The sequence below is a fragment of the Cyanistes caeruleus genome, chromosome 8 (genome assembly GCF_971803275.1).
Source record: "Cyanistes caeruleus chromosome 8, bCyaCae1.hap1.1, whole genome shotgun sequence".
NCBI lineage: Eukaryota > Metazoa > Chordata > Aves > Passeriformes > Paridae > Cyanistes > Cyanistes caeruleus.
Window position 1 is genome coordinate 6,618,781 of NC_141708.1, and position 19,187 is coordinate 6,637,967.

The following is a 19,187-nucleotide window of genomic DNA, read 5'->3' on the forward strand; positions in this document are numbered from 1 at the left end:
GTTATCTGATCCAAAGCCCATGATATCATGCAAGTGCTTTCATTGATTTCTGAGAACTTGACATGGTACCAAAATTCTGCACTGATTTTAATCTGGAAACACAAAATTAAGTAATATGAGAGTAGTGATATGAATGGAGGGACTTTCTATGTAAGGCCAAAATCACAACAAACATGACAGAGTTAACTGAAGTTTCTTCCAGCTTCTCTAGTTTTTATTTTTATTCTTATATAAAACACTTCTCTATATACTATCAGTCATTATACATCTTGCATATCAGCAATGCTTAATTGCATTAAGTATTAATAAGGACTGAATACATATTTCCACATATATGGAGTGCAACAAACATATAAAATGACATGTAAATATTCTGAAAATCTCAGCTCCAACAGGTAAATTTGTTAATGGAGAATATTGTATGTTCTGTCATAATCAAGCATTTTTTATTATCTAGAGATGTTCACATTTAGTGGGCATGCAGATCCTCTACAAGTTAAAGGGAGGTTAATTAAAGTTAGTGGTTTCTTTTATATGAATTATGTCTTTTTAATCTAAATTATTGGTTTTCATTAAAAGGTATTACTGACAATTCAAATTATTAATAATATAAGCAAAATCTTCAAGAATCAATGATATCTTACTGCGCTCCACAATTCTATAATTACAGGATCCTCCCCACATCCCAGTGAAACAGGTGGGCTTTTCCTTCTACAGGTGGAGCTTCCAGAAGTCCAGAGCAGTGTGTGCAATGTGGGTGAGCAGTGGGGATCTCTGGGTTGGTGCTGCTTTAGCAGCAGAGACAGGAGCGTCCCTGCAGGGCTGCAGCTCCAGGTTTGCTGTGTGCCCTCCCCAGACACCACCAGCGAGCAGAACCTGCCACGAGCACCTCGCTAGCTGAACAGTGGGACACAGATTGACTCCAGGCTGAGGACAGACATCACAAATCATGCTGGAACAGGATCATGATGGATGGTTTCAGCCCTGAACAGATGAGCAATTATCTGACTGGTTTCTGGAGAGGTGACAGAGATGGAAAAATGCGGTGTCCTTCCTTTCCATGGAACATTTCCCTGGCCTGTGCCAGGTGTGAGGTTTGCCACACACAGCAGCTGGGTCCGTAGCCCTCCTCCCCAGCTCTCTCTGGTGATGAGCAGAGGGCAGCAGCAGGGTGTCACAGCTCAGGACAGACACAGCCAAGCTGGCTCTGGCTGCAGAGAAGGTGGCAGGACAAGACCTTCCAGGAGATTGAGGCCTTGCTTGGACAAAAAACAAAATTCCTGAATTGGCTTGCAGTGGGAGGAGGGACAGAAAGGCTGCAGAAAATCAGAGCTTTTCAAAATGTGTCAGGGAGAACTGGCAGGGAGAGCCTTCAACTTCTTCATCATGCAGCATCTTTGATTATTTAGGAGAAGGGACCCCTTTGGAAAGTACTCCCTGGAGATGCCTTCACCAAGTGCCTTCAGAGGTATTCAGCCATTTCACAGTCATTTCTCAGAGGAAATCAGATTAAAATATGGCACCTGCCAGCCCAAGGCAGAAAGGCACAGAACCAATTTCATCTCATTGCAGTGGCCAGTGCTGACAAGTGCAGGAGAAATGACTGCTCTTATTTTGGATATATCTTCTTTGATGGCATATTTTTCTCTGCACAAAATGAAATCACCTTTTTATACAGAACAATTAAGCGGTCTTGGCCCAGCTTAAAAGCAATGAAGACAATTTCCATGCCGATCATAATGTAGAGGGAAAAAAACAAGAAAAACTTGGGATGTTCTAGTTTTGTATCTCCAAATCCAATAGTGGTCAAAGTGATAAAGCAGAAATAAAAGGCTTCCTGAAAATCCATATTTTTTTCCCAGTTTGGAAGAATAGCAGCTGCACAGGAGATGTACACAAAGATAACGAGCACCATCAATACAAAGGGCACATCTAATTTTTCTAACTCTTTTCCTATTTTGTCAAAATTCTCAATTACTCTGGACACTGTCTTTTCCCTTGCTAGTTCAGGACATGAGCTCCATCTCTCCATGCTTTTATTTCTTGCTGGTTGTGTGTTTTCATTCTCCCTGGCAATTAACATCTCAAAAAGTTCCACATTGCGGTATTTGACCCTCCTCCTTTTCATACCTGTCTGACTTCTCAGCACTTCCATGATCGTCAGGGGCTCATTGATGACTATTTTAGACTGTGCCCTGGGTTTCAGTTCATTCCTTTTGCTACATGTGGATCCTGAACAGAGTTTAGAGGCAAGAATTTTTGACTGTATTTTCCTGAACTCGTTGTAAGACTTGGATAAGACGGTTGCAAGGATGTCCCCCATGTCTGTCAGGACCAAGAACATCAGAGGGATCCCAAATAAGGCATACACCATGCAGAGATACTTCCCAATCCGTGTCACAGGATAGGTATTCCCATAACCTTGAATGAGAACAAGAAGGGGAAGAGAAGAGAGAGATGTGATACATAAAATGGTAGCAGAACACAAGCCCTTTCCCTAAATCCAGGCTGGGTATTTATATTTCCTTCCTCTAATATCTTGGATATCAAACTCAAATGGGAAGTCAGTGCTTTTCCATTATATTAGGAGAAAACATTGGTATTATAGCAACTGTATTAAATTTCAGCAACCATTTTTCTCCTCATCCTTCAGAAGACATTGAGTATTTCTTCTCTCCCTTCACAAACCCTGCTCTTTCTTAGATGAGCTTCTAGGCCAAGAACTTAGCCTGTAAGATTTTTAGCTCATATGAGGGATGTTTTCCTTCATTTTCTTCATCCATTCATGCTTTCACTTGTGGCTGTCACAGCCTTTGATCTGAACCCTGCCTCAGTCCCTGCTTTGCTGTGAGGCACTGAAATACCCTTTACTCTTGGTCACCCTCTTCCCCACAGGCTAACTGGGGATGCTGAGCTTTACTGTTGAAGCATTTGGGGAAGATTATTCCTGTTTTGCACTGAGTGATCTAATTTACTCTTTTTTAAATAGATTTCTGTTCATTAAAAATACCTTGTGCAGTTTCCAGGCTTGAAACTTATCCTGAGCTTAAATTTAGCTACCCAGAAATCTATCCTAGCTGAGCCACTAGGCAGCCTCCCCAGGCAGTGAAGAGATGGCAGCTCAGACCATCAAACTTCAGACTAGATGCCTCAATTCTCCCAGAAAATTCAAGGCAGATAATTTGATTCTATCCCAAGGTGATTTATCAATTCCTAACTCTGCAAATAACAAACCCACTGCAATGGAAATAGCCACCTATTCCATCTATTAGCAGCAAATATTCCAGGCTTTCTACTGATCCCAAAACTCGGGTCAAAACTGAGGAAGATGCATTAATACTCAGTGCTGTGAAGGCAAAAAGCACTGGCAGTTTAGAAATAAATATGTTGGGTTGGTTTGTATGGGGACATTTGTCAAGTGCCATGTTAATGGAGGTGGGTAAATGTACCCAGGGAATATACCTATTTCCAACAAAATGCTTTTTCACCAGTTTGCTGAGGTCAAAGCTCTCTGATAAAACATCCCCTTTCAAAAGTTCTTGGCTGCTGTGTTTGTTCCAGGAAATATTCACAGGGCTGAGGATTTTGGTCGCATCCCCAGTGTGTCTGAGCACCCAGACTTCTGTCTTCAAGCTGCAAGAGGCTGAGTTTGAGCAGTCACTGAAGAGAGTCTGAGGTTTGAGCTGTGACACAGCACACAGAGCTCTGGGTGAATACATCAGCTCTCACACTGTTCCTTGTGTAGGAAAAGCTCTTCCTTAAGGTTCAGGGGTTTTTTACAGTAAGATTCATACCCATGCTGGGATCTTAGGCATATCCTACTGCAGTGGAGAAATGTCTTTGCAATTTGATACAGTGCTCTGGGAATATTTCCCATCCAGCTTTGATTAGGACAAATTTGGATAGACAGTGCCTGTACTCGCCAGCATTTGAGAGAGATTAACAAAGGGATAAAAGTAGCTTTGGGAACGAGCATGAGGAGCTGTATTTAGCAATGCAGAGGGAGCCAAAATCAGAGCAGATGTTTCTATTTGATCTAAGTCTGCCTTTGAAATATGAAGTCAGACTGAAAGATTTCAAAGGTGTGACTTAAACACTATCATGTACTGTTAACCCAAAGAAATGTGAACACCGTGGTTAATTACAGAACCACAGATTAACAAAGCTGAATTAGATATAAGTAACTGAGAAGCAATTGAAAAAACAATATATGCATTATGAATTACCTTTTCCAGAGAGGAAAACATTACCCAAGAGGACTAACAACAGTGGGAAGGATAAGGTTTGACTGAAAAATGGAGATTTCTTTTTAGTTAATACCTCCGTGAACAACATATATGAATACATATTATAGTATATATTTAATGATGCAGTTAATTAGTGTGTACCATCATTAGTTACTAAATTCTGACTTGTTTCTGTGACTCAGCTATGTCTCTGCAGTCTGTGTTTGCAGAATGCTTGCAGATTTATCATCAATACTCAGGGGAAAAAATTCAAGGGGGTTTGGGCTTTGGGTTTAGAAGGAGTGGTTTGTTTGTTTGTTTGTTTGTTTGTGGTGGTTTCAGTTCTCTGAAAGAAATGCATTAGAGAAAGCAGCTGTAGGAATTGATTCTGAAGGGTGTTACTTTTCCTCTGTACTTACCCACAGTTGTGAATACTGTGCAGCAAAAGAAGAGAGACCCAAAGAAATTCCACCTGTCTTCTGGATTGATAAACCAGACTGGGTCAGCTGTGTTGAAAAGCTCACGGATGTTGTTCTTAAACATCTTCTCATTTTCTGTCACGTTATCTGTCACATCAGGAGGCACAGTGAGTGTTTGCAGACCACCACTCAGGGAGCAGCCTGCCTGTTCTCCACTGAAATATACTCCAGCTGAGCATTTGCTCATATTCTCTTAAAAATATTCACCTTCTCACCCTCCCCTTTCAAGTCCCTCACCCCCGCCTCTGAAAACATCAGGTGGGTTCAGTGGCTTTGGTGAATAAAAGTACAAGGAACAAATAAGCATAAATATAAAGAAGCAGGATAAGATGATTGAATAATCAGCTTCCAGCCTGAATATCCTGTTTCATTTTGGACTTCCCAGGAGATTAGTCTTCTTTTGACACAAAGACACTAAGAAGTGTGGGATCAACAGCAGGGAACCGACATGAACCACTTGGATGTCACTGCCCAGTGCCCAGCTGTGAATCCCAGAGCCTTCAACCCTTATTCCTCCTCCCTGTGGCTGAGCCTCTCTTGTAAGGACATTGTTTAAGTGATTTAATTGCCCAAAACTGATCATTGTGTCAGCACAGCTACCTGAGGGAAACTCCAAGCCCATGTACAAGCCCTATCACAAATCCAGGAGGATTTCTAACCCTTCTTTTCTCCTCTACCCCTTCCAATCAGCACCAGTGGGTCTGGGGTGCAGAACTGCACCTGTCTCCCTCCGAGCATCGCATCACCAGAGGGCTGGTGGGAAGCTCAGAGCAGGGAACAGGGAGCTGGAGAAACTTTCTGAGAGGGAGGATTCAGCCCCCAGCAAACGGAAGGAAATGCCACAGGAATCTCTGTTTAGGAACCTGGGCAAAAGGGAGAACACAGGATCTCAGGAAAAGTCTTTCCAGGCAGGAACACAGGGACTGGGGAAGCTTGCAGTCAAGAATCACAGCTAAGGAAGGAAACAGCAATCATTAGCTAGGCAGAGGGAAAATCCTGCCTGCAGGGTCAGCTGTTAGTATTTTGAAGAATGTCTTCAAAAGCAAAAAAATAACTCATTCAGAAAGCAAGAGAATGAGTAGCTCCCTGTACAGTTAAGTCATTTTGAAATTCCAGTACATACCTGATAGGTTCCTGGCGAGGGATGTCAGATTCTTCAGAAATTTTCTATATTCTTCACTTACAGTGACCTCCCGGGTACCTTCAATGTGGGAAAACATGAGAGCCCCAAGAAAAGCATAGATGACAAGAGACACAATGAAGCAGGCATGAGGAAACACTGCCCAAAATATTTTTTTACATGTCGTTTTACCTCGCAGGGGCTGTGTTGTTGTTGCCATCCTAAGCTTGTCTTTTTCCTTTTTTAATATATAATTTTGTGGAGAAGACACAGCTTTTAGAAAGAAATATGAAGATGTAAAAGCTTTTGCAGCCAAGAAAAGCTTCTCCTGTGAAAAGAAAGATTGTTCTGCCTCAGGCTTTCAGATCACATGTCTTTATAAGTGAAGATTGCACTACAGTCCCCACGGAAAAGGAGCAGAACTGATCAAGCCCTGAAATACTTCTCAGTTGACGCCACGCCACTCTATCCCTGAATTATTATTGATCAGCCAGCACTGTAATGCACATGGATTACCAGCTTCTGTCAGTTTCCACCAGAGCAAACTCATGCTCTGAGTTTCTTCTCCTGAACAGCAGTTTCCCATTGATAGAGCAGAAACACTTCCAGCTCCCAGGAGGGGAAATGGGCACTGTAAGGGATGGAGTTCTTTCAAGGTTTCTCCCAGAAACAAACAGGAAAATTTAAAATTAATCAAAAGAAGGGGGTGCTACTAGTTGTAACCCCTAGGCAGACTGTAGAACAATTAATTTCTCTTTCAGAGAGCTTACAGAATCTTTCTATACCACTCCGTCTTTGTAGAGAGGGTATTTTGAATTTTAAATTCTTTTTCTCCCAAGAAGAAATAAAATAAAGAGAGTCAAGAAGGTTTTTGCTAGTTCTCACTTGAATAAAATCTTCCCATATAAATAAAAGTTTCAATTATGAAATTCCCACTGACCTTAGTAAGTCAGAACTTGCAAGATTCAGTTCAGGGTTTGTGATCTTTGCAAACTATATTGAACTTTAAAAATAAAGCCTTTCTTTTCATCCTTCACTCTAAAACACTTGAAGCAACAAGCTGTATCACTGCCCATTGTAATTTATGTAGTGGTAGTTGGAGAAGTTGGACTTCACAGAAAGAGGTGTTAAATATTTCATCTCCAGGCATCTTTCATTAAAAATTGAAACAGTCTTGTGCAGCCAAGACCTATTGAGCTGTATATATGGAACATGTCCACACAGAAATCCTACATGCTTACAATGATTTCTTCTAGGTCAAACTCTCAGCAAATTCGATCAGAAGAATATTTATGTTCATTAGTATGCAAGTCTCCACTATAAAAAAAGAAATTTTAGGGCTAAGAGAAAAATAAGCCAGTGTGCTTGCTGTTTTTCTGGTTATCTACCTTGTTGGCTGAGTCTTGCTTTTTGGCAACAGATTTATAAATCCTCTTATTGAAGTCAATCTCTTTTATTTTTTTCCCCCACTGACCTCAAACACAGGGTTATAAACTGCTAATGTTCATAATTAATCAAAAGCAACAGAACTTCCTGAGAGGTCGTACCTGGAGATAATGTATGTAAGTTTGGTGCCCTTTATGCTGGGAATTGTTGCAGTAGAGACTAAAATGTTGGACAGCTGTTTGCTACTGGCCAAATTCTTGGGTTGCACACACCTGGAGGAGTCAACGTGGTTCTGCTGCCACTGCTCTCAAGTAGCAGAGTTTAAAACTGGGAAAATTTCAGGAGCAGCAAGGGTGGCTGAAGATGTGGACAGCTTTCAGACAAAGAATCACTGAGCAGTCATTGGCCAAGGGGGGAAATTGTGAGTGAGGAACTGCATGCCAGCAGGCTTCAGTCTCCCAGGTGTTCTGGAGAGAGCAGGTGAGGGATCAGCGCTCTGCAGCTCTTCTGGAAGCAGAATTGAGGAACATCAAAAGAAGCAAGTAGAAATCTGCTTCAAAACAAAACAGGATTGTTTCTCACGTAGCTAGAAAAGTCTTTGCCAAAGGATGTTGGGTTTCCATACATGAAAGAGAATAGAGAGATGTTTAGAAGAACAGTCATTAATACTGACTACAAACTGACTACAGGGCTCAGTAACCCCCCTGAACTGAAAATAGCTTGCAGCTGTAAAAATAAGACGGGGTACTGGGCCAAATGAGCCCCTGTCTAAGGCAACATATTCACACTGATGTTCTAAATGATGTTTTCACTGACCAGTATGGTAATTCTGATACAATTTGTCCTGCACAGTTTTTCATCTACAACTCAGAAATAAACATCTTTCCTACAAAGTGCTCTAAAATCTTCTCAGCCTCCTCCTACACATGGTACTGCAAAGTATTTAGCAATTCCCAGGAGCTTCTCAGCCATTTGCAGTATCAGGCTCTGAGCTTGTGACAAGAAGAAAATTTAATAAAAATAAAACCAGAAATGATTTTTACATTATTTGCTTAATCTAAACCATTTCCCACTATTGCTGTATTACATATTTGAACTTAGTTGCTTAAAAGCAAATCCCACTAACCACAAGTTATTCCAAATTGAGTTACTGGTACTTGTATTGAGAGAGATTTTTGCAATACACATTTCCTACTCACATTAATGGACAGCAAACCTGCACTTGTCCCAACTTCCATTTCTTTGATTAGGGCAAATGTGAGTGCTCTATAAGGTGCTGCTTGAAAGGGAAGTTTTTGACCACAGCTGCAAGGTTAAATAATTCCAGTAAAAATATACTTATGATGAAATTGCTATTTTATCTGATATTTCTGGATTACATAGGTTAAACCTAGAAGGTCACTGGGCAGAGAGAAATGTTTTTCAATGATCAGTAAAACTCTCCCTGCATTAAATCATCTGCTACCTTGCCAAAGACCTGCTGTTACCTCCTCTATGAAACACTGGATTCACCATTCTCTACTGACAGAGAGTGTAATGTCATCCTTTTTTAGAGAAAATCAAAGTGACTTGAAGGATGACAGAGCTTTTTAAAAATAAATGGCAATGGACTGAATGGTTTGCTTTTCTTTACACCTGGCATTGATTCTGATGGGAATATTGTTTGATGGAGGACTGAGGCCTCAGTCTGGCAGCACTTCATGACAATGAGAATTAAAAACATTCCATTTGAGGCTGAATGTTAACAAGGATCATGGAAGATTTGATCCACTGTCCTTCTGTAGGCCTCTGGAAAGTATTTCCAGAATGCATTAATATATCTAAGCTCCCCAAGAAAATTAATGTTTTGGTATAATGGTGATATCACCCCCAAGCACCCCAAAACAGCAAAAAACGAGTGGCAGCATTGGTTGCACTAAGAAAGCAATCTCAGGGCTGTGCAAGCATCAGATTTGATCCCAAGACATAAGGACACAGCACTTGAGGTCAGATGGGTTGGCAGTGTCAGTGGAGTTTCACTTTCAGCATCCTCAGCTTTCAAAGGACTCCTCCCACCCACAATGGTTATCCCAACCCCTCCCAGCTCTGGGGCTCTTTGAGGCCTGTCCCTGTGGGATTTCAGCCCACAGTGGGGCCAGGAGCAGTGCTGGCCCAAGCCCAGCCCCAGCATAGACACATAACATTTGTGCAGAGCAAATATACCCTGCCAGATGAGACACATGAGCTTTTAAGGCACTCTGCAAATATTTTTCTCCTCACAACCCCATATTCCATATTCCCCTGAAATATGAAAGCCCCTGACACCTCCTGTTCTCACCACTGTGCCCTTACACCTCACACTGCTGGGATGTAGAGAGAAATGCCTGAACTGGCAGTGCAGGGTGTGTTGGATACCCCAGGGAAGGTTTAGCTTCCTTTGTATCCATCTTTAAAAGTCTCAGCTTTTGCTCCAGTCAAGTGCTTGAGCTTGTAACCGCTGGGAGTATTTGAGAGCACTCAGGACTAACATCCTGACACTACATAGAATGCTAAGTGGATTCAAAGATGTCCAGGACTCTCACCCTGAATAGGAGAATTTCCTATTTCATTCTTTGTTCACACCAAGCCAAGCAAGTGGTCCCATCATTTCACTTACGAGTGGAAAACACTCTCTGTTATGGCCCAGGACCAGTCGAAGCTTGGGTATTAGTTTCTGTTCCTCCTCTTCCTTTCCAAGAGAAATGAAGTCACATAGTCAGACAATGCCTTTGGTGGGAGTCTTTTTCACCTGGTAACTAAACACAGACCAGTCTTTGTTCACTCACGAGCTAACCAGACACTTGATTCCCTCTCCTCTGCCCCTAAATCATTGCCTGGATAGAAAGACTTCATTTTGCCTTCCTCTTCCTCAAACCTGAGCAACCACAATAGCCTGGAAGGAGAAAAGCTGCTTCTCAAATGAGGAAACACCAGCCTTCCTCCCTCATGAACTGGTAACATCTTCTCTCTCCCAGAGCTTCACCCAGTAGCCAGGGGTGCAGCTCATCTGGAGGCTTTGCTGCTGCAAGGCTGAGGTTTCCAACACAGCAGAGCTCTGTGTCAGACACTTCTGCTCCTGCTGAAGCATGTGGTAAGTCAGAATACACTTGGAGCTGGGAGGGGAAGCTGCTCTAGACAGACAACTCTTCCAGACCCTTTCTAAAGGGCCACAAACAAAACCAAACGCTGGTGGACAGAGACAGCAATTCTCAGTCAGGGTGGGGATGGCTTTTCCCACTCACTGCTCATCTCTTTGTGTGACTCCTTTGACTCTGTGGCAGCGTTTCAGGGTGTTGTAACAAGCAGGAAGGTTGGTATCACCACGAGTCACCAGCGTCAGACCCCACGGCGCAGAAGCCCTGGGATAAGCAAAGGGGATTACTGAGGTTCAGCTACATGTTTTATGCCAAGCCTTTACTGAGTTAATGTAGTGAACGTAATGCTGGTATAGTGGAGACTATCTCAGCACAGTAGTTCATTTTAAGGCAAACAAGCTCCCTGTAGAGAGATCAGAAAGCTGCTTCTTAGGAATTTAATTAACATTAGGGCATGTGAGATTATATGCTGCATGAAAGCTAAGAATCATGATTCATGTCAACACTGCATTTATGTGCGATTCTGCAGTTATTTGAACTGGTAAAAAAACCATGTAGATTCAAGGTGACAAGTCCACTTTACTCTTAAAAATTCTTATTCTTTATTACTATTAATGTGGCATCATATGTATATAAGCAGTTTGAAAGAGGGGAATCCTAAACCCCAAATACAAGAACAAACTTTTAGCCATAAATATCCACCAGCATTCATGTGACTGACACAGACCCTCTCAACTCTCAGCATGCAAAATACTAATGAAAATAAACAAAAAATCTGTTGATCTTATTTCCAATAATGTCACATACAAGTGCAGCCAAAAAGAACACGGATAAAAATTTATCCTTCGCAGGCTGCAGTATTGGCCAAGTATTACAGATAACATCGAGGTCAAAGGTGTTTCTGGATAACCTCCAAGGTCATTAAGGACTGTAAATCCCTAAAGTATCCTGCTTACACTATTTTCTACCCCAAATCATCCATAGTGCTTTATAAACCACAGGCAGGAGTCTGTAAGATGCCCACAATCAGACACCTCTTTCTGCCTCCTCTCCCTGGCCATCAGGCTGGGCATGGTTTCATATCAGTGGCTCAGAGTTTCTGGAGTGTCAGGCTAAATTTTCCATCTCTTGTTTTCATCCCAATTTTCCTAATTGACACTAAGCAATTTCTCTCCCCCTTTTGTGTAAAGTAATCTTAGCAGAGTTTTAACTCCATTATCCTACCACTCATTAGTCATTGTGGATTTGAGGGGTGGAAGATACTTTCCCAGATGGGTGTGCCTCGGGACAACATTGAGTGGACACTTCCAATTTCTTTCAGTTCTGCTGATTTCCTTTAGCTCTGAGCAGGAATACATGAGCTTTGCACATCCTGTCCTACCCATTTCAGCTAATAAACCATTAATTGCTCACCCTTCATAATGCTGGCCCTTTGGATGTTTTAACTGTCATGGGAATAGCACGTAGATGCTTTTTAGTGAATCAGTAAACAACATTTTGCCACCTTAGTGGGGGACACTCTTTCAGGTTCTGGGCCAAGGTATCTTCACCTATTTAATTAGTTTAAGCCATAATTCCTCAGTGATGTTATCCCTCCTGGGTTGATGAGTAAGGCCACGCCACAGAAGTGCCTCCTACAAAATATTTTGGTTTGGGGAAAAAATGCATGTAAAACTGCCCATCTTTTCTGAGGAATGTCCTACAAAAATAGCATGTGGAATGAAATCTCTTCTTACACTTTACTCCACAAGGAAAAATCTTTTTAGCACTTTTAAATGAGCCATCTGGGCCACAGGCCCCAAATGCAATGAACCCTGTGGATTTCCCCAAGGACTGTGGGCTCTTCCCGAGACTGCCTGGCACCCGGACTGCCCACGGCTGCTGCTGCTCAGACTGCAGCAAAAAGCCATCTAAATGGCACTGGCCTGCTCCTGGCTCACTTGGGGATTTGGGATGTGTGGGTGGGGCAGCTCAGCTGCAGGATGAATATAAATTCAGCGAGGGTTAATGTTTGAATCCCTCCAGGCAGCCAAAGCCAGCTGGTTGCATCGTATTTGGAGAGATGAGGCTTTCGTTTTCAAAAGCACAAGAGGGATGCCAAAGGACAGAGAAGCCCTCCTTGCTGAAATTTTGTTCCAAACGAACATACAACCTCTTTTCTTCCTTGCAGTCAGATGTTTATATAAGCAGAAGTATCTTGGGAAGTGCCCTTTGTAGATTTGGATCTTTCTCTCCCTTCTGAAATGACCAGAATTTTTGTTCATTAATTTGAAATCTGAGGTTGTCTGCAGTCCAACACTAATAGCAGAAATGTGCCATTTTCATCAATTAAGCATGCAACTTAATGCCTTTGTATAGCTGAATTGTAGCAGAATTTGGTCAAATTCTGCTTTCTTTCAAACTCATGCAACACAGTCTAATGGATATGGAAGCAGATTAGCTTTTCTTCTTTTTTTTTTTTTTTTTTTTTTTTTTTAATAAGCCATTGTAGACATTCTAGCTTTCTTGGGCTATAGCAGATTTCTGCACAGACTTTTCCTGGATCCCAAAAGGGGGTGAATTGAGGCATTGCCAGAGGGACGGGTAAGCAGCCCAAAAAACCCTGTGTGAAAACAGGATAGGGGAGAATGACTTTGAGCTGAAGGAGAGTAAGTTTGGGTCATATATTAGGGTGAATCTCTTTAATGTGAGGGTAGTTAGGCACTGAAACAGGCTGCTCAGGGGAGCTGTGGATGCCCTGCCCATGGAAGTGTTCAAGACCAGGCTGGATGTGGCTTTGAGCAACCTAGTCTGGTGGAAGATGTCCCTACAGGGACAGGGATGTCAGGGAAGTTTCAAGCAGATAATCTTCAAGGTCCTTTTCAACCCAAACCATTCCATGATTCTGTGAAGAGATGCACCTTGGCAAAAAAAAAAAAAAAAAAAATTAAAAAAAAATAAATTCTCTCTTTTTGCAGAACCCCGTTGCAAAAGGATTCCCAAAGAGCATTTCAGCATTTCTGCCAGTGCCCTCTGCCCTGCCCTGGATCCACCCAGCCCCACTCCTGCCCCCGCCTCTGCCTCCATCAGCAGCAAAGGGCAGGAGGGCAAGGCAAGCTGCAGCGGTGTTTTCCTAGAATAGCCTCTTACCCTCAGGCAATTTGCAGTTCGCGGACTTCCTGAGCCGAAGACGGTATTTCTGTGGCAAGGAAATCATTTTTGAAGGAAACAGGAGTTCATCGAGGGGTGGCACCTGCCGGGAAACCTCTGTGGGGGCCGGCTCGGCGCGCCCCTTATCCACCTTCAGCACTGTTTGCCGGGAGAGACGGCTGCAGTTTGCCAGGGGAGCAGGAGAAGGAGGGCGGGGGGATGCTGGTGCCCCTGCCCGGCTGCCTGTTCCGCCTGCTGCCGCCAGAGAGAGCTCGAAGGCCGCGGGCCGAGCGAGCAGCGCCCAGCGCATCCCGCACCCCGCGGCAGGGACCGGCCACGGAGCGCGGCCTCGAGCGGCGCCTCCGGCAGCTGGCCCAGCCCGGCCTCTCTAGCTTGTCTTCGCCGTGAGACAAACTCCTCCGAAAAGCAAGATGCAAGAGGGATTTTTTTTATTTTATTTTATTTTATTTTTTTTTTTTTTTTTTTTTTTTTTAAGAGCATGGAGTGACAGGACAAGGGAGAACGGCTTCAAACCCAAAGAGAGAAGGTTTAGATGTTTAAATAGGGTACTTGGGGAAAGTCGTTACTGTGAGGGTCGTGATGCACCAAAATTTGTCTCCCAGTGAAGCTGTGTTGCCCCATGCCCGTTAGAATTGAAGGCCAGGTTGTACAAAGTCTGAGCACTCGGTGTAGTGAAGGCTGTCCCTGTCCATGGCAGGGTTTTGGGACTTGCTGGTGTTTAAGGTCCCTTCCAAGCCAGGCCATGTTCTGATTCTAAGCTTCTCTTCTATCAATGAGCTCCTACAAATTCTTGGCACCAAATACCCACAAACATAGTCATCACTTGTGATCTCCCTTACACATTGCTTTATGAATTACAACTTGAAGACCTGCCAGTGCTGGGCCAGGTGAACAGATGGATATTCTGAGGGAGTCAATCTCCAGGTGCTGCAGGCTGTAGTGAGAGGACAGACAGCAGCCTGGAAGAGTTGTGAGGTACTCTGGAGACACTGTGCCACTCCTGTGCTCATCATTGCTCTCCTGGGAACCCTGGCTCCTTTTCTTGGAGCTCTTGCTTGCAGCACATCAAAGGGCAGCCCCTGGTTTTGCAGGCAATGGGGGGAGAGCGAGAAACCTCCAGAGTTTTGCAAGTATAGCTATGGTGAATAGCCTGCAGCTATCCAGCTAGTGTGAGGAGTGTCATTTTAACCATAAAAACCTGGAGCTTGTTATAACATTAACCCTCCCCTGAAACTCATCTGGATCTCACTCATTCCTGTCTGATCTCTAAACTAGTATGAGATGAAATGGGAACAGAGACATCCAGAACCTACAAGCTCTACCTCCCTTGTCAAGCTTGAGATCGTGTCCTTTCTCCCTGCCAGCTCCCCCCACGTCACACAGGACATTCCCCCAAGCTGTGTCCCTGTCACACAGAGCTGGTGCTGGTGATGGAGAGCTCTCCACTCTGCACATGCAATGATGATGAGCTCCGAGGAGTTTGAGTTACAAGGTCCCTAAACTGGAGCACAGCTCTGTCCCAGAAGATGCATGAGAACTGCTGCAGTCCTTGCTGCCCCAGGAGGCAGGAGCTAAACAGACTCAGCTGGTTCCCTCCAACTCCCACAGCCTCAAGTGAAATGACAGCTCCTGGGCCTGTTTCAAAACTAGCCATGTCCCAGGCACTTCTGGGATAAGCAACACACCTGGTTTCCTTCAGAAACACCCTCAACAGGGAGCTGTGTTTCTTCCCATCAGTTGATTTTCACACATCTTCAAGCCAGCCCAGCTGACTGAAGGCTCATACCAGCACCCAGGGATAATTTGGGTGTTCCTGACACACCTGAAGGGCTCATAGCCCTACCAATGGGTGACATTGATCCTCATACTGAATCTGGTTTAGTCACCTCCAGCTCACTGGATATGCATAGTCTTTCACCTTGAAGTCTCTTTAAACACTCCACAATAGCATTGCTTTCTTGGCAAACTTCATGCCCTTACAAATATTAGTCAGGGCATGTAAAGAAATCAAGTAACAATTTTGAAATAGACTAGAGAAGATACATCCTTTCTGACAATGGTCTCATTAGAGATTATCTGATCTCATCCTCTCAGCTGAATTTTTGACTTAGGGAATCCTTCCAATCACATTCTGGCTGGGCCAAATCCCTTTTCTGATTATTCCTGTCCTATGGAAATGAAACCATGTAAAATGTAGTTTATTTTCACACAGATGTAATATTTCATGAACTTCTCTTGGGATTTTGGCATGAGTTTTAAAGCAGGATTCTCAACTTAATCTAAATCAAATGGAAAAATATATCCATCACTGGGGTAAAACCATGGAGGAAAAAAACTTTTTCTAAGTAGAGCTTTCCTTTCTGCAGTTCCTTCTCTTTCCCAGGGATCAGAGCTGCTGGTATTCCCTTTCCCTTGAGCCACTACTCATTCACTTAGCAGAGATCCCAGATGCACTCAGGAAACCTTGAATGTCACAGATGGCAGGACCACAGCACCTCTCTCTGGGAGCAGGCCTGCCTTATGCCAGCTTGGCCAATGACTGGAAAGAGGTCCTACCTCAAACCAGGTGGGTCTGGACACTTTTGATGTCTCCTTAGAAAGCAAAATGAGAGGGGAGGTCTCCTCTTAATATCTGGGACTGAAAACTGGCCTGAGCTGCAGCACTGAGCAGTCAGTGCCTGGCAGGAGCTTGGCCAAGGGTCTGCTCTGTGCCTGAGTCCTGCCAGAGGTTTTGGTGATCCAAACACAGGCTGGGACTGCCTCTGTTTTGTCACAAGTGTGTTGAGTCCCTTGGATTAACCTTTGCTTGATTACACACCTCAGGCTAAATACTTCGAGTGGTGTGAGGGGAATCTGGTTTACACAGGTCTTTTATTGCTCCATTCATCAATTGTGCTGAGTGTCACCCCTGGCCCACGTAGGCTTCAGAAGTAAATGCAGAGACTGAATCTAAAATTCATCAATGCACCTGATGGGATTGCCTGTAACATATTTTTCAGCCTTCAAGCCTTTTCAAAAGTCCATAAATATAGCATTTCCTTGTGTATTTTTTCCAATAACCATGCTAATTTGCAGTCCCAGTTGTGCAGATTGTGCTGGGGCAAGAGGTGTTCTGATTATTTCCTTTGTTTATGGTATTAGACTTAAACTATTGTTGATCTTATTGTTCTTATTTGTAACGTGTTCACCTCACTAGGACAGTAATTGTGTCAAGCAAGTTGGAGTCCAATCTGCAGAGCTGAATATTCAGAACTGCAAAAGAAAGGCTCCAATTTTTCAAGCAGTGGGCATATTACTCCTCTATTTGGATTATTAAATTCTAATTATAGCCTGTTGATCCAGTTACAATGTTGTTTGTAAATCTAAATACAGTTCTCTAAAGCCTGCATTTTATTTCTTAACCTGTTGATGCTTAGTAAAAAACACCGGTGTGCCTAATAGAGCAGGTGGAGCTTAGCTTGCTGGAGATCAAGCTCTTTTTTCCTTTGGATGTGTTTAGGAATGAGTGCTTAACCTCAGGAAGAGCCATGACCAAAGTGCTTCACATAATGCCTTGGTACCTGTGGACTCAGTAGAGCTGGGGTCAGGAAGAAATTTTCCATTAAGTGACATTGGTGAGGATTCCCAGGTTTTTTGGGAGGAAGGGAAAGGCAGATGGGTTTGGTTTCTCTTCTCCTTGGGCAGTTACCCAAGGTCTTCTGGGAAGGGCACCTTAACCATTCCATCTTACACAGACAATACTTTTAGTTCCTTCTCTTCATGCAGTGTTTTCTGTCCTTCCATGCCCTTTTCTTTCCTCTGTTTTTGTGAATGTCAAATGCAAGGAAAGCAGAGAAGCCCAAGTCAAGTGGTGTGAGAAGCAATGGTTCCCAGGAACTGCTGCATTTCGTGTGGCTGAGCTCACAGCTCTGAGCTGTGAGTGTGCCTGCAGCATTCTCCATCACCTGTAAGAGCAGAGAAGTTTTGAGTAAGAAACTACCACGAAGGATGATTGCCTGAGTCCATGAACCATACTTCCATCACAACTTTATTTGTTCTTCAAAGTCATCTTTTAAGCTCCAGCCCCCTTGTGTGCTCACAGTGCTCACAAGCAGCCAGCACAGGCTTTTAGCCAGGCTTCTCACTCACCTGCTGAGGTGGCCAGCTGTGGTTTGACTGCTGGGCATGGAAATCACCAGGTGTCCACTTGGGATTGCCACTAAATCTTGGAGAGCTCTTCCCTGAGCCAGGCACAGCTCTGGGCAGTGAAGCATTGCCATGTCACAACAGTGGGGAGGGCTAGGAAGGGGTTGTGGATGTTTTGACAGGTGGTGTTGGGGAATTAACCCAATTTCTCCTTTCATCCTTGTCAGAATCCCCTGGGGAGGGAAGGGAGGGAGCTGCCCTTCCTAATAGGAAATGAAGCTCTCCTTGAGATTTTTTGCTGAGGTCTTTGCCCACGAGCACCTAGCCAGGAATTTGGGATACAGACATCCAGCCAATGGACAGCTCCAGCAGGTACCACTCTTCCCATTGATCCTTTCCTGTGGGTCCCACAGGGAAAGTCTCTAGGGTACAGGTGGTGGGGGTGGAAGGTAAAGCCTGCTTCCTCCCCTTGAAACAGCGTCTGAGCTTACAGTCTTGGCTTGGGCAAGTGAGGAGCAAGGAGTAAAAGGATTGAAAGACACTACAACATTCCAGCAGCTGGGATGGGGATGGAATGGGGGATGGGGTGGGGGAGGTAGCTGGAGAGCTGAATGCTCAGACACACATTTCCATGCTGAGATGTGCAAGGCAGGGTGGTGCTCCCTGCTGGGAGGAAAAGTGCTGTGTCCTTACAAAGCCCAGCGGATCATCTAACAGGGCACCATCTTCAAGCCATGGGAAAGGCCTGCCTGTAGCTCTGCTTGCATCTCTGTGTCCTCCAGGGTGGGGATAAGAGGGTTCCATCTCCTCCAAGCTGTCACTGAACCTTGACAATGCCCCCATGAAAGTGTGAAGTAAACTTTTCACTTCTCTGATGGCAGTGACCAATGGGAAGAAAATTATTAAGCCCAGGAGCTCTGCTCAGGAAGAGACAAATTGGGCTGGAGGGGAGCAAGGGAGCTGCTTCTACTGCAAGGAATGAGGCAGCAAATCCACTTCTCTAGTCAAGCAGAGTGCAGCATGGTACCCTCATTGCTGGGAGTGAGGGCAACAGGCTCTTCTTGACCTTCTGCTGGATCCCTTGGCTTCATCCCTTCTGGAAGAGCATCCTTCCCCCACCCTTAGTGTGCATGTAATGGAGAGAAAGAGGCTTTTCATGTATTTAGACTTTCTCAGCAACCAGAGACCTGTAGAAGCTGACCTGACAGGGAAAAACCCTCGCTCTGCCCAAAGGAGAGGCACTTGTGCTGCTCCAGTTAAAAACTCACTGCTGTGCCCGAGCAAGAGGTTTTCTAAGGATCCCTAAAAGCCAGAGGGAAAGGATGCAACCCCTGGAATCTCGTGCTGTTTCTCATCCCCTTCGCTCCCGGTTTCTGCAGCTGTGGGGTGAAGGTGCTGCACCGTCCCCAGCCCGCAGCATCACCGGCCAGCCGGGCTCGGGGGGCAGGCCAGGGAGACAGAGAGGGTGAGAGCAGGGAACAGCAACCAGAGTGTCACCGCTGCCTGCCGGGGGGACGGCGACGTGGGAACGGGAGAGGAGGAGGGATCCGGCTCGGCAGCTCTCGTCCGGCATCCCCGCGGAGCCCGG

General features: G+C 44.4%; 1 protein-coding gene across 1 annotated transcript; it reads right to left on the bottom strand.

The window, feature by feature from the left end:
• Positions 1-203: 203 nt before the first annotated feature.
• On the bottom strand, positions 204-13,763 carry KCNK18 (potassium two pore domain channel subfamily K member 18). Its single transcript, XM_086900441.1, has 4 exons — positions 13,454-13,763; positions 5,829-5,906; positions 4,646-4,792; positions 204-2,421 (listed from the first exon to the last, which is right to left on the bottom strand). Exons 1-4 carry the CDS (start codon positions 13,761-13,763, stop codon positions 1,610-1,612), a joined length of 1,347 nt encoding a protein of 448 aa, XP_086756567.1. The 3' UTR covers positions 204-1,609.
• Between the last annotated feature and the right edge of the window lie 5,424 nt (positions 13,764-19,187).